This window comes from Agrilus planipennis, unplaced genomic scaffold (assembly GCF_000699045.2).
Source record: "Agrilus planipennis isolate EAB-ADULT unplaced genomic scaffold, Apla_2.0 scaffold51, whole genome shotgun sequence".
NCBI lineage: Eukaryota > Metazoa > Arthropoda > Insecta > Coleoptera > Buprestidae > Agrilus > Agrilus planipennis.
Genome location: NW_020438915.1, coordinates 1,077,135 through 1,096,658, shown reverse-complemented (window position 1 = coordinate 1,096,658; position 19,524 = coordinate 1,077,135). Strand labels below are relative to the sequence as shown.

At 34.1% G+C, this 19,524-nt stretch overlaps 1 protein-coding gene across 5 annotated transcripts in view; it reads right to left on the bottom strand.

Moving 5' to 3' along the window:
- Positions 1–3,277: 3,277 nt before the first annotated feature.
- LOC108733078 (SH2 domain-containing protein 3C) overlaps positions 3,278–19,524 on the bottom strand; it is a 27,639-nt gene continuing 11,392 nt past the window's right edge. The window contains exons 1-6 of one of the 5 annotated variants that reach the window (XM_018464123.2): positions 10,177–10,581; positions 9,885–9,960; positions 7,743–7,791; positions 5,734–7,238; positions 4,277–4,445; positions 3,278–3,994 (exon numbers count right to left, since the gene is read on the bottom strand). In XM_018464123.2, coding sequence (XP_018319625.1) covers positions 3,473–3,994; positions 4,277–4,445; positions 5,734–7,238; positions 7,743–7,791; positions 9,885–9,960; positions 10,177–10,198 — 2,343 coding nt within the window. In that variant the 5' untranslated portion in view covers positions 10,199–10,581 and the 3' untranslated portion in view covers positions 3,278–3,472. Of the gene's footprint in view, positions 3,995–4,276; positions 4,446–5,733; positions 7,239–7,742; positions 7,792–7,851; positions 8,530–9,880; positions 9,961–10,176; positions 10,582–19,524 lie in introns of those variants that run through there. The other 4 variants (XM_018464124.2, XM_018464122.1, XM_018464125.2 and 1 more) reach the window with 4 other exon arrangements.

Here is a 19,524-nt window from a genome sequence, read left to right as displayed (position 1 = left end):
AGTAATCTAATCTAGGTCTACCTCTACCCCTCCTAACTCCTGCTTCTGCCTCTAATATCTCTCTGACTAGACCTTCATGCCTGAGAAGGTGTCCTACCAACCTATCTCGCCTATTTTTAATTGACTTCCATAAAGTCCTCTGTTCTTCTATTCTTTCTAATACCTCTTCATTTCTAACCTTTTCTACCCACGATATCCTCATCATCCGCCTATAACACCACATTTCGAATGCTTCTAACCTTTTCTTTTCAAATAAAGATAAGCGTAAATTAAGAAAATATGGAGAGAAAATGCTCACGAAGAGTCTTTTTCGTGATTGGGCAGACAAGAAAAATTTTTTTGCTTGTGACCGAGGAATTCTTTTAGAAATTGTAAAAAATTACTTACAAGTGTTTTGAGAAAGGACAGAAGCAGGGGTGTAGGTGCTCGGGGTTGACGTCAGAACCGAATTCAGGATCATGTGTGCAGACTGCAAGGACGAAGTTATAAATAAAACGGTGAAAACATCATTTTAATGTTAATAAAATAAATTAGCCTTTAGTATTAATAGATACAAAAAGGTGAATTGACATGATGTGAAGAAAATTTTTCAAATAGTGCGTTGCGTATTCTCATTTATTTTTGTTTTCGTTTCTTTTCAGTTTCAATTACGGCTTTGAAGAATCGTTACATGTCTGTCAGCGGGTTCGTAAAGACATTTTTATTAGGCCCCCGACCAACCTGGCGTTCAGGTTGCGGCGTTCGATCGTGTAATTGCAGCCATTTCAGAAATTCCTTGAAAAAACGCATACAAATCGAGATTCCATTTCGAAAAGAAACGACAATCGTGATTGGCAGGAGAGCTCCTCATCTCTCCTAGGAATTCATCAGCTTAGTTTAAAATAATGTTAATTAATGCCAGTGATTGCCACAATGGGAGACTGTCGCCTTATTTGTGTTTCAGGCATCGGGATCACGATTACTAACAGGAACAATTATCGGCCGTGACCATCGATAGATGTGGCGCCTTTGATTTTAGCCGATATCAACACAATGCGCAACTTTTATTTCATTTAAAAACGAAATTTACATGCCTTAAAACCTTTACAATTAAAATAGTCGTTTTTCTTTGGGCAGCGCTCCTAACATTGTAACAGTTGCTATGTACTTTATTACGTATTTTTACTGTTGATATATATTCCGTAAGAAAAAGGGCGGAAGAACCGTTGGGGGAAGACCAATGTGGGTTTACGGTAAAAGAAATAGACGAACGCGTGTAGTCATTCCAACTTTACGGGTAGTAATAGAGAAAAGAAACAGAGGATACATAGGATTCGTAGATTTAGAGAAAGTTTTTGACAATGTTAAATGGGACAAGATGTTAAATATACTTAAAAATGTAGGTATGAGTTACAGAGATAGAAGAGTGATACTTAGTTTGTATAAACAGCAACAGGCAGTTATAGAGCTGGGGCTGCAATGTAGAGAAGTAAATGTTAGGAAGGGAGTCAGACAGGGATGCACACTGTCACCGCTACTTTTTAATCTATACATCGAAGACGCCATCAACATCATTAACTGTAAGGATAGATATACAGGGGCAAAAGATTAATTTGTTTAGATTTGCAGATGATATAGCAGTATTAGCATCTAGCAAGGAGGAGTTAGAGATAGATTTGAATAAAATGGATGCGGTGTTGACAAAGCAGTTATCATCATAAGGTTGTCAGTCCTAAGACTGGTTGGACACGTATCTCCACTCTTTCCTATCCTGAGCTAAACTTCGCATTTCCCTAAAACTAGAACAGCCCACATCCTTAACTATTTGCGAACAGTAATCTAATCTAGGTCTACCTCTACCCCTCCTAACTCCTGTTTCTGTCTCTAATATGTCTCTGACTAGACCTTCATGCCTAAGAAGGTGTCCTACAAACCTATCTCGCCTATTTTTAATTGACTTCCATAGAGTCCTCTGTTCTCCTATTCTCTCCAATACCTCTTCATTTCTAACCTTTTCTACCCACGATATCCTCATCATCCGCCTATGACACCACAACAGCAGTATTGTATGAAAAATAAAAGTAAAACAGAAATACTGGTATGTAAGGAAGGAAAAAGGAGAGAAAGTGATTATAAAAATAGGAGATTAAATATTATATGAAGTTTATGAGGAGGTGCGACTAACGCCCTTATGATGATGATGATGATATTCCTTAATTTGTCATCAGCCTATGTTCACCCTGAAGATTCATTCTAAATATTGGTGAAATAATTTTTGAAATCGGATCAATAGCTTCGGAGATTACCTACATTCAAACTTACCAACTTTACCTGATTATATGATTAGTATAGATAAATATAAGCTCTAACACCTTCACGAACTTTAACCCTTAAATATTATTTATTAGTGCTCCCGTTTGGAAAGTGGTCTAGATAGACTAAACCTTTATTAAACAAAATTAAAATCGAAATACTAATTGAAACCGCTTTATTATTTTTAGCAAAATTCGTGGTAAAGAATATGTTTACTTTAAAGATTCCAAAAAACAATTGTTCCACTTTTCTATGGTCTTGTATGTACCATGGTCTTACACTAAAGATACGGGCCCGACGCTGGAAGTTGGCGGAAATTTTAAAATGATGTGGATGCGCGGTGGCAAAAGTAGGCAGTTTTAGGTATAAAGATTCCAGCCCTCATTCTTCAGTATTCCTATCAGGGGCGTAGATTAAATATTTAAAAATAGGGATCAGTGAGGCAAGTAATAGACAGACAAACAGAAGAACTAATTGTTGATGTTGGTGACAGTGATAGAGATTCCCATGATGACAGTGAATATTTTTTTCTTTTTGATAAGTCATGTTTTTACATTATTTTCTAGTACGCTACTGTCCTATCTGTATTAATACTATAATTTACGCCTACTGAAAGCTTATTTGTGTATCGGTTCCAAGTGAGTTACCCAAATAGGTCATAAATGGGCAAGTACCTGCGCGACCGCTCGCCAGCTTCCTTCGTCATACCTGTACTTAGAGTTCAGGTGCCATATTAAGGTTTTTCTACTTACCTTACGAAAACAGTAATAAAATATTTTTTTTTTATCAAAATCACACACAGGCATATTTTTCGTCAGTTTATTTCTACCATACTTGTATTGTCTTTTAACAGAATATATCAATTTCCAACGTAAAGCCGCTCAAATTCAATTACTACAAAAATTATTTTTTTTTATAACAAAAATGTATTTGGTGTTGTCGTCTTCTATTTTTTCGTTTTCTTTCGTCGTTAAAAATGTAACCATAAATTTTATTGATATGTAATGTAACTTAACACTTATGGCGATACATTAAAAGTCTTATAAATCCATTGTTTACAACAAACTCATATAAACCTAATTAAATTAGGTACTATACATACTTACAATAGGAACTAATGAAATAAATAAGTATATTATGGTAGACCATTTTCTTCCCTCCTTCTTGTTTCTTTTTAATATTATTCTTCGGGGGGTTTTGTGCAATATCTTTCGACCATCAAGTCTAATAAGTTTTCGAATTTCTGATGGCGTTCGAAAAAATCTGCCCGAGCGCCTTGACTTCCCCATAGGAATTTTAGTAAAAATTCAGTTTTGAACATGTCTAAAGTTAAATCTTCCATTTTGGCCTCGGAAAGTACAATTTCCGCATTCCTTTGGAAAGTCGGACTTAGATCTAGAAATTTCCTAGCCGCTTCTAAATGGTAATGTAAAATACTCAGACCGAAATCCTGAGAATTCGAATGCCACGTTGTCATAAAGGGTAAGTCTTGATTTTGTTCGTTTGATGGTAAAAAACTTTCTGAAGTTTTTTCTAATAGTAAAATCATCGGCAGTAGATGAGGTATCGTTGTATTTGGTGCTTGTGGATTTGAGCAATTATCCATGTTCTTTAACGTCGGTTTTAGCTTTGCTTCGAAATTAAAGGCGGTGTTTGTATACCTTTGACGCAATAAATGCCATGTAGTGTCTAATTTTTGAATCTGAAAACATTTTTTAAGAAAATATCGTACTAATTATCATCAAATTAGTAATTTTATTAGCAGCTGTCATATAAAATCGATTTGACATATTAAGAGTTAGGTTAGGTTACACACTCATTAATGTCCAACCTATCCCAACCTGTATGTCAAATTCTTAAAACAATGAATAGAAATTAACAGAAACTAAACAATCGGAATATTGTAAAGAAGTAAACATTACAGTGGGTTTTCTTTGCTGTTGTTGTTTTTCTTTTTGTGACTTTCACCTAGTGGAAAACCTACCTGTGGTAGACATAGTCCCATCATTACGCCTGAAAACCCATATAAATTCCCTAAAGCAGTTTTAGTATCGACTGCAACTTCAATCCACTTGTTTACCATTTCGGTACGTTCTTCATCATCACAGCAAGTCAGTATGGTAACAGCAACTAATAACTTTAGACAGTTGGCCCTGCAAGGTCAATTTTCATATAAATTACCTACATAAACATTCCAGCATCATCTACATTCAAAATCTAGACAAAATAATTATTATCATTCTTATTTTGGTAATTTTGTAAAATTATTTGTGGAACAATCCTTGTATATCGATAATTTTCCGCATGGCTGAGTCGACAATGTGATCTTAGTAAACAAATAAGACTACAGTGATATTTATTAACATTAACGAAAGATGAACTTTCACTTTCTAATAAACAAGCTTTCGATAGACCCTCTCCAGAACACGTTCGAGCTTGCTCTGTCATGCCATAAATAGCAGTAAAACCTTTCGCATGATAACGCGATAACGCGGGTCGGTTTTGTCTTCGAATTGTTACGTGCGGGAATACGGTTTTCGCGAATGACTTTTAGTTTAAGTGCATATATAATTACTGTAGGTGTTTATGTACAATTAGTGAAAAATGGTACTTCACGGGGATATAAACTTTTTACTTCTTGAAAAGCAAGAAAGAAAAAGGAAAAATCTCGAAGGGAAACAATGCTGGCATTGGTGAGTACATTCTTTTGACATTCTTATCCATTTGTGATTCTTGATATTAGCAAAATGATGAACACCGGAAGCATACAATACTTTAGCAAAAAGTATCAATGTTCCTTGAGCGCATAAAATTTTAGAAAAACCTATAAAACTTCCCAACTGGTTAAGGTTTGATGAAAAGTGCTATTTGTAACATTCGCTCACATCCGATCAGACATAAATGTTCTAGATTACCTCGGTAACTTAACAAAAGTAAAAGTTAGTATCAAGGTGGATCATCAAAAGATTCTGAAAATCACAAATTTTTGATTTTTCACAAAGTTGTTGGTGTAATTTAATGCAATAATTACCTATCTTCTCATCTTGTATTATACATATAGTTTCATGCCTCTTTGGGACGCACAAAAGTGAAAGATCTTTTCAAAATTACTGATATCTTATCAAAGGTATAAATATGAAAGAAGGGGCCAGGTTCGGTAAAAATAACGTACGGGATTGCTGGTTAAAAGGGTTGAAATCTGAGTCGGTGCCAAGTTCCATGCAAGGTGCAATGAAGTTAGATTATTCATTGGTATTGAATTGAATCGTAATTTATTGATTATTTATTAGAATTTACCAATCGATAAAAGCAATATCAATGAACTTAATTGGTATATATCTTATATGGAACTTCAGGTCTCAGCCTCTTTACAGAACTCATTGCTAAACTTGACCCCTTATTCGAATTTGTGTTTTCTTATGATTTTGACCTCTTTCTTACCTTTCTATTAAATCATTTCGAAGTTGATGACCATGCGATAGTAATAGTAAAGCGATATCGGACCCGTAAAGTATTTTTTCATTTTTGCTGTCTTTTTCGTAAATTATATCTAAATCACATCTAGTTAAATGGTTTGCCAATATCCTCGATCCGCTTTCGAGCAAGATACTCTTAACTCCCTTAAGTGTTTGACTTTCCAAGGGCTTATTGTCGTTAACCGGCAGTAGAATGCTGTGAAAATTTTCAAGATCGATCTTGCTCGGTATATTTAACTTCAGGTGTGGGCATTGAACTAATTTATCTTCCAGTTCTTTATAATTAAAGTTGACGTCAAAAAAGGCAACCGAAGAATCGATGAATCCGCAATGGTATCGCGGATTTTTTATTATCACTCCTGAATTTCTTTGGTTGATTTCTAACGGATCGCCCGTTACGGAACTGAGAGCGGAATCTCCGGATCCGTTTCCTGAATCCGAACCGGAAGCATGGTACGAAGAAACGCGTTGCAAATCGCTGGGAGGCATGAAAGATATTTCTCCATTTTTACGTTCGCCGTCTTCTTCTCCTCTGGGCACTGATGGTACCCTGGAAGGTTTTGGTGGTGGAAGATTACAGTTGACAGTTTCCTCGCTTATCTCCACCACCCGCATTGTTTGATCAGCACCAGGAGAAAGGGATGCACTACTAATTTCCCGCATCATATTCCTATTGTTTCTGTCCAGGGTAAGAGAAGTAAAGTTGAAGGAATCCGCCAGTCTGGTAGCAGGACTCCTTGGCAGAGAATGAGTTGAAAACTTGGAACCTATTAGTCCTTCGTTCCCCATAGAACGGGTCATTGAAGGAAAGTGGATTACTCCATCGGCACTGCTGCATTTCTCTTGGGCAACTCTGTTCACTTCAGATGGTGTTAAAGAGTGTGACCTGTGTTGTTTCGCTGGCATCTTTGGTGGAAGTTCCTTTTCTTGGAGTGTTTTTTGCAGGTTGTGATTGCTGGTGCTGTTTCTTGGTCCTGAAGGGTTTGGCAAAGGAGTTTTGAATCTACTGGAACTATAAATCGAAGGATATTTGGAGGCATAATGGGAGAGGGGATACATTCGATTCTTAGGATAGCGTATACGGGCCTCAGATGCTACAGTTATGGGTTTTTCAGATCCTACGTAGAAGGTTATTAGGTCAGGAACTGTGTCGAAGGCTTCGTCTTCGAACTGAAACTGAATTTTTTCGTACACTGTGTCTGGGTGCACAATAACCTTGTTGATTACGAAATGAAGTACTTGGCTTTTAGTCCTGCACGTTAACACATAGTTACCCGGTTGTGAGGTGCAATCGCGAACTAGAAAACCACCCTCTTCATTGACTATTTCTTCAGCCCGATGACGTGGAATTGACCCATGATACCAGGCGTGCGATCTAAGATCTCTTGTATCCAGCGATAGCTCTTTTTCTAACGATTTCTTTAGAGATTCTGTGTCCATTTCTATTTTATTTGGTTCCGATTTTGGTATCTGGAAAACAGGATGTTTTGTTTGACGCACACTAAATTTGGCGATTAAAAAAAAAACACATTTTTTACGAGTATATTAAAAAGAAAACCCAATTGCATTAATAATGACTTCATACTTGGTTCCACGCACAGAATTATAAACTTTATGAAAAGCTCTTACCAAAACTTAATTTCTAAAACTTTTGCCCACAGTAAGTCGATTACCAACTCACACAATGTGGCATAGAATGCATACTGCAATCATAACCGTAAGTTTTTTGCAGATAAGTTGTTTAAATATCTGCTTCCAAACCTACTGATTATTAATTTTATTATTTACTTGCCATACAGCATAATACACTATCTATCATTTATGTAAACTATCGAATATTATTTACTATAATTCATTACATAACTTATTTACTTATTGTATTTGCAAAAATTGAACTCATTTGTATTTTGATTTTAAAATTGTTATCAAAAGAAAACACACCCACAGTTAACAATAAAATCGTCTTGTACTTACTGTTAGCAGGTCATCTAAACTTTTACTTTGGGCTGGCTTCTCATTTTCCCTAGGGTAAAAAGAGAGTTAATTATTATTCTAGTGAACGTAAAACAGAAGTTATGATTACCAAACGTGGGCTTATTATCTTTAATTTTGTTTGTTGGGTACCATTAGGTAGAACTACCAATTGTAAAGAATTTAAAGCTCATTCTTTTTGTGATTTTGACGTAGGCACAAAAGTTTGATGAACTATTTAAATTTCACTTTCTTTAACTGATTTTACAAAAAAGTTTATCCTTTTGCGGTTTGAAGCATTGCCTCGGCACTAATTATTTTCATAGTAAACACCCTAGTAAAGAAAGATTAAGATATCGTAGGTCTTTTCGTAACTAATTCGTTATTTTACAATTTTCTTAATTTTAATAATTTCACAATAATTTAATTTCCACATTGTTCTGTTTGGGTTCACACAGACTAGTCACACATATTAACGATATATTGCTCCCAAAATTCCTGTCAACCCGGTGCTAGTACACACATATACGCACACACACCCCCGTGCCAAGATAAGAACCCTACGTGTAAAATATTGATCCGGGTTAGGCGCAGGCTCCCTTCGGTCTAAAACCGAATTCGTTCGTTTCCTTTCTCTATCTTTTGTTCTATATGCGGCTAGAAGTCGGACGAGATAAGAGATAAAGTGTGAATGCAACTAGGGGAGTAGAAGTAATAGTAATCACGAACAACGACAAAAAATGTATTGTTACACTAGCAGCGATTTGTGAAATGTACTACTATCGCAACAGTTGTTTAAGATAAAACGTTTTCAAATGAAAACCGTACTGTTAAATACAGTCGCATAAAAGACTATGCTTTTGGTTGCAATTTATTTGAAAATATTAATGAAAATCATTTTAATTTTAATTAAAAAAGTCGTAGTAGATGTTGCATTTACATTAAAATATTGTAGTATAACTAGCTAATATAAACAGGATAGTTAAGTTAGAATAAGAAATCATAAAAACTACAAACACATACTTTGTTTAAATGTTACAGACATGGTTGTGTTAGAAATACACTTAGACTGTCGGACTTCAAATTCAATTAATAAAGATAAGAATTGCTTCTCTAAAATCTAGAAAAGTCTATCTCTTTTTTGAGTTTAGTTTAGGACTTAAATTAAAAGCCATGGTAAAAATTTGTTTCGATTGCTATACCTACTCTTTTAGCAACTTCTCAAGATTATTTATATTAAGGATAACGACAAAAAATGTATTGTTACACTAGCAGCGACTTGTGAAATGTACTACTATCGCAACAATTGTTTAAGATAAAACGTTTTCAAATGAAAACCGTACTGTTAAATACAGTCGCATGAAAGACTATGCTTTTGGGTGCAATTTATTTGAAAAATTTAATGAAAATCATTTTAATTTTAATTAAAAAATTAATGTTCCTAGTAGACGTTGCATTTACATCAAAATATTGTAGTATAACTAGCTAATATAAACAGGGTGGTTAAGTTAGAATAAGAAATCATAAAAACTAAAAACGCATAGTTTGTTTAAAAGTTTAAAAGACATGGTTGTGTTGGAAATACACCTAGACTTTCGGACTTTAAATTCAATCAATAAATATAATAATTGCTCCTCGAAAATATAGAAAAGTCTGTCTTCTTTTTGAGTTCAGTTTAGGGCTTAAATTAAAAGCTATGGTAGAAGCTTCTTTCTATTGCTACATCTACTCTTTTAACAACTTCTTAAAATTACTTAAGATCAGGTACACAAATTTGGCTTAATGGCTTTGCAGAGTGGTGGGTTATTAGAGAGGAGGGATGTTTTTATTTCTCTTTATCATAATCTGACTATAATTCAGAAGAAAAGACCTGAATATTTATGTTAACAAATAATAATTTTATGTCATATTTGGTGGAGGTGCCGGGTAAAATCATTTTTACTGCTATTTGCCACTATATATTGAAATGTAGGTACATTATGAAAACACAATGATACATATATATTTCATTGTAAATTGCAATATAAATTTTTCTTGTAAGACGTAAGAAAATGTTTCAGTTATGTTTTGTATGAAAATTGTTTATTGTTGAATTTATTTCTCATTTTCTTGTAAAATAATGTCTAACTAATAGTACTTACTTACCCCTCTGCCTTTTGTTGTATTTTTCTGCTATCTATGACTGTACTATGTCTCAAATTGGGCGGATGGATGAGTTTTCCTAAAAAAATGAAAAACGAATACATATTTAAAAACCGCTTGATAAAAACATAACTATATAGGTATTGAAAAACACTAAAAAATACTTGAAAACATCCTGAAAAGCAATTTATTAATTATAGTTAATTACATCAGTGATTATTATTCCAATTATTATACTAGCCGTTAGGCTAAGAATAACTATTATTATATTTTCAAACAACCTAGAACTGCTTACTTAGGAACATTTTTACCCTCATCTGTAGTTGTTTTCTTCTTATGCCTTCTCTCTTTATTAAATTAAAAAAATAAAAACTCCGTCAAAAAATAATTTTAAACTTTACGTCAACAAAGAGATGCACAATTGCTTCCGATGCATCAATACGAGTACAAAAAATTCTCACAATGTTTTCCATGTCTTGTACACAGCTGCTGAGAGACAAGTAAGATATTATATTGCCGTTAATTATTGTAACACAGCGCAACAAAACTATGAACACATGTATGCGCATTAAAGTACATGGCCCATAGTTCAATTAATTAAAAGACAAGTAGGGAGCAGGAACTTGGCTATTTAAGACATATTTATAAGAGCCACTAAGTGACAGATTTTTATTAGCGAATGCGAGATTTCTAACCAGAAGCAGGTGCTTTCTATCATTTCTGTAATTGTTGTTTAACTAGTAGTAAGTATTTATATTATGTTGTTAATAACACAAAAAAAAAACATAACGTGAAGTTATAAAATATTTCTCAATGAAGTACCACAATAATTATTTTGGAAACTAATAGTCCCAGATAAAAATGTTCAGTCTTTCGGTCTCTAAAAGCGAGACTCGAGTCTCCGTCTCTCATCGAGTTTCTCTGGTGTCGCTGAGAGAGACTCTCAAAAAAACTGTTTAGCGTCTCTGAACGAGAGACTCGAGTCGCTTATAGAGAGATCCTCATTTCGTATCCAGTCTCTGAACGAGACTCGAATCTCTGAACGAGAGACTCGAATCTCTGAACGAGAGGCTAGAATCTCTAGAAAAAAGTGGTGTCTTGATAGACATGGGTAAAATTTTCAACATATTTCAGAGATCCCAGTCTTTCTACGAGACACTCGAGTCTCTCGATTTTTTTGTTTATTCATTTAGTCTCTGTGTGAGAGACTCGAATCTCTGAATTAACAATTTTATCGTTCGAGTCTCTCATACAGAGACTGTGAGAGATCCATAAAAACACTTAGGCAATAACTGAGAGACTGTGAAAGACTGCGAGAGACGCTGAAAGACTGAAAAACTCTGAGAGACTGAAAATTTTTGTCTAGGGAGTCAGATGGAAATGTACCAAATAACAACACAAAATAATAGTAAATTGTTTTAAATACAATATTAACAAAGGGGATTAAGGCCTAATTAATATAATTTACTAATTTCAAGAAATTTTCGAATAATTCTATAATTAATTAACTCATCTGTTTGCGATATCATTAAAAATATGAACATGTACTGTATTAGATAATCTACATACGTTGAGGTTTAGTTTTGTTTCTAGAGCTTTTTGGTTTGCTTTTACCCTATTCCAACCTATCCCAACCTGTATGTCAAATTCTTAAAACAATGAATAGAAATTAACAGAAACTAAACAATCGGAATATTGTAAAGAAGTAAACATTACAGTGGGTTTTCTTTGCTGTTGTTGTTTTTCTTTTTGTGACTTTCACCTAGTGGAAAACCTACCTGTGGTAGACATAGTCCCATCATTACGCCTGAAAACCCATATAAATTCCCTAAAGCAGTTTTAGTATCGACTGCAACTTCAATCCACTTGTTTACCATTTCGGTACGTTCTTCATCATCACAGCAAGTCAGTATGGTAACAGCAACTAATAACTTTAGACAGTTGGCCCTGCAAGGTCAATTTTCATATAAATTACCTACATAAACATTCCAGCATCATCTACATTCAAAATCTAGACAAAATAATTATTATCATTCTTATTTTGGTAATTTTGTAAAATTATTTGTGGAACAATCCTTGTATATCGATAATTTTCCGCATGGCTGAGTCGACAATGTGATCTTAGTAAACAAATAAGACTACAGTGATATTTATTAACATTAACGAAAGATGAACTTTCACTTTCTAATAAACAAGCTTTCGATAGACCCTCTCCAGAACACGTTCGAGCTTGCTCTGTCATGCCATAAATAGCAGTAAAACCTTTCGCATGATAACGCGATAACGCGGGTCGGTTTTGTCTTCGAATTGTTACGTGCGGGAATACGGTTTTCGCGAATGACTTTTAGTTTAAGTGCATATATAATTACTGTAGGTGTTTATGTACAATTAGTGAAAAATGGTACTTCACGGGGATATAAACTTTTTACTTCTTGAAAAGCAAGAAAGAAAAAGGAAAAATCTCGAAGGGAAACAATGCTGGCATTGGTGAGTACATTCTTTTGACATTCTTATCCATTTGTGATTCTTGATATTAGCAAAATGATGAACACCGGAAGCATACAATACTTTAGCAAAAAGTATCAATGTTCCTTGAGCGCATAAAATTTTAGAAAAACCTATAAAACTTCCCAACTGGTTAAGGTTTGATGAAAAGTGCTATTTGTAACATTCGCTCACATCCGATCAGACATAAATGTTCTAGATTACCTCGGTAACTTAACAAAAGTAAAAGTTAGTATCAAGGTGGATCATCAAAAGATTCTGAAAATCACAAATTTTTGATTTTTCACAAAGTTGTTGGTGTAATTTAATGCAATAATTACCTATCTTCTCATCTTGTATTATACATATAGTTTCATGCCTCTTTGGGACGCACAAAAGTGAAAGATCTTTTCAAAATTACTGATATCTTATCAAAGGTATAAATATGAAAGAAGGGGCCAGGTTCGGTAAAAATAACGTACGGGATTGCTGGTTAAAAGGGTTGAAATCTGAGTCGGTGCCAAGTTCCATGCAAGGTGCAATGAAGTTAGATTATTCATTGGTATTGAATTGAATCGTAATTTATTGATTATTTATTAGAATTTACCAATCGATAAAAGCAATATCAATGAACTTAATTGGTATATATCTTATATGGAACTTCAGGTCTCAGCCTCTTTACAGAACTCATTGCTAAACTTGACCCCTTATTCGAATTTGTGTTTTCTTATGATTTTGACCTCTTTCTTACCTTTCTATTAAATCATTTCGAAGTTGATGACCATGCGATAGTAATAGTAAAGCGATATCGGACCCGTAAAGTATTTTTTCATTTTTGCTGTCTTTTTCGTAAATTATATCTAAATCACATCTAGTTAAATGGTTTGCCAATATCCTCGATCCGCTTTCGAGCAAGATACTCTTAACTCCCTTAAGTGTTTGACTTTCCAAGGGCTTATTGTCGTTAACCGGCAGTAGAATGCTGTGAAAATTTTCAAGATCGATCTTGCTCGGTATATTTAACTTCAGGTGTGGGCATTGAACTAATTTATCTTCCAGTTCTTTATAATTAAAGTTGACGTCAAAAAAGGCAACCGAAGAATCGATGAATCCGCAATGGTATCGCGGATTTTTTATTATCACTCCTGAATTTCTTTGGTTGATTTCTAACGGATCGCCCGTTACGGAACTGAGAGCGGAATCTCCGGATCCGTTTCCTGAATCCGAACCGGAAGCATGGTACGAAGAAACGCGTTGCAAATCGCTGGGAGGCATGAAAGATATTTCTCCATTTTTACGTTCGCCGTCTTCTTCTCCTCTGGGCACTGATGGTACCCTGGAAGGTTTTGGTGGTGGAAGATTACAGTTGACAGTTTCCTCGCTTATCTCCACCACCCGCATTGTTTGATCAGCACCAGGAGAAAGGGATGCACTACTAATTTCCCGCATCATATTCCTATTGTTTCTGTCCAGGGTAAGAGAAGTAAAGTTGAAGGAATCCGCCAGTCTGGTAGCAGGACTCCTTGGCAGAGAATGAGTTGAAAACTTGGAACCTATTAGTCCTTCGTTCCCCATAGAACGGGTCATTGAAGGAAAGTGGATTACTCCATCGGCACTGCTGCATTTCTCTTGGGCAACTCTGTTCACTTCAGATGGTGTTAAAGAGTGTGACCTGTGTTGTTTCGCTGGCATCTTTGGTGGAAGTTCCTTTTCTTGGAGTGTTTTTTGCAGGTTGTGATTGCTGGTGCTGTTTCTTGGTCCTGAAGGGTTTGGCAAAGGAGTTTTGAATCTACTGGAACTATAAATCGAAGGATATTTGGAGGCATAATGGGAGAGGGGATACATTCGATTCTTAGGATAGCGTATACGGGCCTCAGATGCTACAGTTATGGGTTTTTCAGATCCTACGTAGAAGGTTATTAGGTCAGGAACTGTGTCGAAGGCTTCGTCTTCGAACTGAAACTGAATTTTTTCGTACACTGTGTCTGGGTGCACAATAACCTTGTTGATTACGAAATGAAGTACTTGGCTTTTAGTCCTGCACGTTAACACATAGTTACCCGGTTGTGAGGTGCAATCGCGAACTAGAAAACCACCCTCTTCATTGACTATTTCTTCAGCCCGATGACGTGGAATTGACCCATGATACCAGGCGTGCGATCTAAGATCTCTTGTATCCAGCGATAGCTCTTTTTCTAACGATTTCTTTAGAGATTCTGTGTCCATTTCTATTTTATTTGGTTCCGATTTTGGTATCTGGAAAACAGGATGTTTTGTTTGACGCACACTAAATTTGGCGATTAAAAAAAAAACACATTTTTTACGAGTATATTAAAAAGAAAACCCAATTGCATTAATAATGACTTCATACTTGGTTCCACGCACAGAATTATAAACTTTATGAAAAGCTCTTACCAAAACTTAATTTCTAAAACTTTTGCCCACAGTAAGTCGATTACCAACTCACACAATGTGGCATAGAATGCATACTGCAATCATAACCGTAAGTTTTTTGCAGATAAGTTGTTTAAATATCTGCTTCCAAACCTACTGATTATTAATTTTATTATTTACTTGCCATACAGCATAATACACTATCTATCATTTATGTAAACTATCGAATATTATTTACTATAATTCATTACATAACTTATTTACTTATTGTATTTGCAAAAATTGAACTCATTTGTATTTTGATTTTAAAATTGTTATCAAAAGAAAACACACCCACAGTTAACAATAAAATCGTCTTGTACTTACTGTTAGCAGGTCATCTAAACTTTTACTTTGGGCTGGCTTCTCATTTTCCCTAGGGTAAAAAGAGAGTTAATTATTATTCTAGTGAACGTAAAACAGAAGTTATGATTACCAAACGTGGGCTTATTATCTTTAATTTTGTTTGTTGGGTACCATTAGGTAGAACTACCAATTGTAAAGAATTTAAAGNACTAAAAGAGGTATTAGAAAAAATAGGAGAACAGAGGAATATTCCTAGTAAAAAGGTATTAGAAAGAAGAAGAGAACAAAGAAATATTTCTAATAAAAGAGATATTAGAAAGCATAGGATAACAGAGGAATATCCCTAGTAAAAGTAGTATTAGAACGAATAAGAGAGCAGAGGAATATCCCTAGTAAAAGAGGTATTATAAATAATAAGACGACAGAGGAATATCCGTAGTAAAAGAGGTTTTAGAAAGAATAGGAGTACAGAGGAATACCTCTAGTAAAAGATCTATTAGAAAGAATATGAGAACAGAGGAATATTCCTAGTAGAAAGGTATAAGAAAGAATAAGAGAATAGAGAAATATCCCTAGTAAAAGAGGTATTAGAAAGCATAGGAGAACAGAGGAATATCCCTAGTAAAAGATGGATTAGAAAGAATAGGAGAACAGAGGAATTTCCCTAGTAAAAGTGGTATTAGAACGAATAAGAGAGCAGAGAAATATCCCTAGTAAATGAGGTATTAGAAAGCATAGGAGAACAGAGGAATATCCCTAGTAAAACATGAATTTGAAAGAATAGGACGACAAAGGAATATCCGTAGTAAAAGAGGTTTTAGAAAGAATAGGAGAACAGAGGAATATTTCTAGTAAAAAGGTATTAGAAAGAATAGGAGAAAAGAGGATTCTATGGAAGTCAATAAAAAATAGGCGAAATAGGTTGGTAGGACACCTCCTCAGCCATGAAGAAACAGGTGTTAAGATGAGTAGAGGTAAATCTAGATTAACTTACAAATAATTACGGATGTGGTTGTTCTATATTAAGGGAAATGCGAAGATTAACTCAGGATAGGAAAGAGTGGTGGTAGAGTCTTAAGACTGACAACCTTATGATGATGATAAAGAGCATTATGTAAATTTTCGGGTACGAACTGGGGGTGGGGTATGCAATAATTGTAATCATTGTGATAAGTGAAAATAATTGGAAAGTTGTTATTAAAATAGTGTTGTTAGGGTTCCTTACGTCCGAATGACAAACGGAACCCTTATAGGAATATTCGTGTGTGTCTGTCAATTTTTTTTATTTTTAGTTTGGTAAACAAAGAAGTAAAGCGTCAGAAATTTTATTCATGTTTTGTAATATATAGCGTCAATAAATTTAGTTTATAATCGTCTTCAAATAGTATTCGGTACAATTTTAATCGGACGTTATCCAGTAATTTATCAGTTGTGCCGCCACTGGTTGATTTATCGTTAACTGCGAGAGAAAGCTCACTTCCCAGGGATAACTGGCTTCATAAACTACTCTTGATAAATGGGAATTCTAGCTTATTGTACATTCTCTGCAAATTGAAACCCTCTGGTGCATAAATTTTAACTCAATAGACCTAGCGGACTTTAAGAAACCGAATTTTCATAAAACAAACGACTGTCTCTCTTTCGTACTTTCACTGTATCATATCATTTTACTCGCTTTTTATTCCACTAAACAAAGCATTTGCAGAATTACTTTTTTATGATGTGATATATTATTCTCATTATAGATTTTCAGCAATTAGAGTTCATTAATTTTTGATTATAGAATTACACAAACCATAACATACATTTCATCCCACAGAGACATTTTTAGATCAAAGAAATAAGCTTTAAACAGTGCTAGGAGGGTGAAATATTAATGTTATATCGTTTGTGTCAGTGTTGTACATCTTTAGTTTTCGATTTTTGTCTGCATTGGTGAAACTATTAAAAATAAGCGTTAGATATTAAAAATCAAATGAAAAATACAAAGTTTCAACAACTCCTAAGCATAGTTTCAGCATTGATGAAACTTTTTTTATTATCTGTTTTGTAATATCCCTCGTACAATTAAATAATTACCATTTGTGTGCAAAACTGACTTCTTTAGTGTAATATACTCCTTAACCTCTGTTTTATCGTTGATTAAGTTTTTTTTATAAACTATTGTCAACGGGGTGTACTAAGTACCACATGAAATAAGACACGTAGTAGTAGTGATTGTAGAAAAAACTATATTTAATTTANCTACCAGCATCGGTTTCCCACGTCGGATAATCTTTACACACTCACGTACAGAGGTCTCTTTCCTTCACAATAAGGAAAATTATTTTTCCTAATAGGGAAATTTTCAGTATGTGTATAACGAAAACAACTACCTACTTATTACATTTAAAAATAATAACACATTATTTTATGAAAATTTACAGTTTTTGGAACCGGAAGTCTTATTTGGCTTTTAGGAAAATGCTTGTTACTCAAAACTATTAAAATTCCGAATATTAGCAAGAAGATAGAATAGCAATTCCTTTTAAAATCTAATTGGTAATACGTCATGGTCTCTCTTAGATATTTAACGTCCAAGTTGAATGCTAGAGTTAAACTTGAAGGTATTTTTGTGTTTTATTCAAAACGATTTAAAAACGAATTTCCCAACTGAGTGTTTAGCGGAAAAACAAAAAGAAAATTTTGTGCTTGTTTCGTTATCTTTACTTTTAATTACATTTACATATCATGTCGTATTTTAGTTTCGAATTTGTTGCAGTATATTGAAGGAATCACTATTTTCTCTTCGAGTTACCCATTTACTTAGGGCTGGTTAGTTATTCTATTACCGACAGCGAGAGAGCTTTCGTATAATAAGTAATTAATGTAGTTCTCTCGCATTTGGTAAGCGACCGCTTTACTACCGCAATACGGTTGTGTTCATGCCTCTCAGCACTTCATAATGGCATCGTTGTCCTTCTCTTCGTTCACACAACCGTTTAAGGGTCTGCACTAAGCAGTATCCAACGTTTTCGTGAAATTGATATCACAGAAAACGTTTCAGAGACAGTAATTACGTCAACCGAAACAAAAATCAGAAATTTCATCTAGATATTGATAACACTCGTAATTCCACTTTATTCTCAATACCTACGGCAAATATTTCACTACGATGTGAAAGTAATATTTTGTATTTACCATAGATAATGTAATCTAAATTAACAGATGTGCTGTACAATTTTTATAATACACATATTTGCATATGCGGGATCGATTACAAATGAAATTAATATCTTCACAACGAGTTATTTTTTAAGATTTATTTACGCACAACTTAGATAGGTGACTATTCTGACCAAGTACATGTGTTGATGTGTTATTAACCTCATAACAAACATTAGTTATATTCATTTATTTACTTATTTTTTAGTGCAATTTCAAATGCAGAAGAAAAGTTGCCATTTTTATTTTGCACCTAGCATTCAAAAGTTTAATGTCTATATATGTATTCAGACATATGTTTGAAAGATTATACTTTTACGAAATTTTGGAGTGACAGAACAAGAAGTTGCTAGATACTACTAACTCATAAATTTTTGCTTTTCTAGTCTCATAGTTGTCGATGAAGTACACTGATAGTTCTTCATTTATAATAATAAAATCAAAAAAATGAAATTTCGAACTCTCTTTTATCGTAGGATCCTTAAGAAGGATAAGAAATAAATACTTGTAGGGTTTCTGATGGTTTTTGCGAATAATAGTTCTGTAAAATAACATTGCGCAAAATTTGAAGATGTTCAAAAATTTCTATTTTAAGTCTTTGCCGCAATTCTGGGCAGTCCTTACATAGTTGTATAGAAAAGTCTTCTTGCAGTTACGCTAAAACTCTATTGTTTGGAAGTTTATTAAAAAAATAGTGTCACTAAAGATTGACGAACGAGTACGTAAGGGAAAAATACATTGGCGCCGAATTTTAATTCACTTCGTGTAGGTACTTGCTGTAGTTCTGAGCAGAACTACACCAGATTACGTATTGATTTTTCTTTTGAAAGTGTTTTATTTCAAAAGAAAAATCAATATGATCAACTTTCATATAGTAATGACCAACTATTTTTCAAGAATTGAGATTACGTATTTTCCACCCTAGAAGCTAGATATTTCCATTCCAAAACTCCGTGTGCTAGTCGCTTCAGTTAAGTTACTTGTTAATATTTTGCGAGTTTGTCAACGTTGTAAATCTTTATGATGATAGTAAATCATAAATGTATTGTCTCTAAAGAATTTTATAAATAACATGAGACTCCTTATCTCTAGGAATTTTATCACTAATGACGCTTTTCAAAATATCCGGAATTTTTCCTGATGGGTTGCCAAAATTAATTGATTTAACCAGATCAATTTTTTATAACCTGTGCATTCTGCAATCTACAAATTTTTT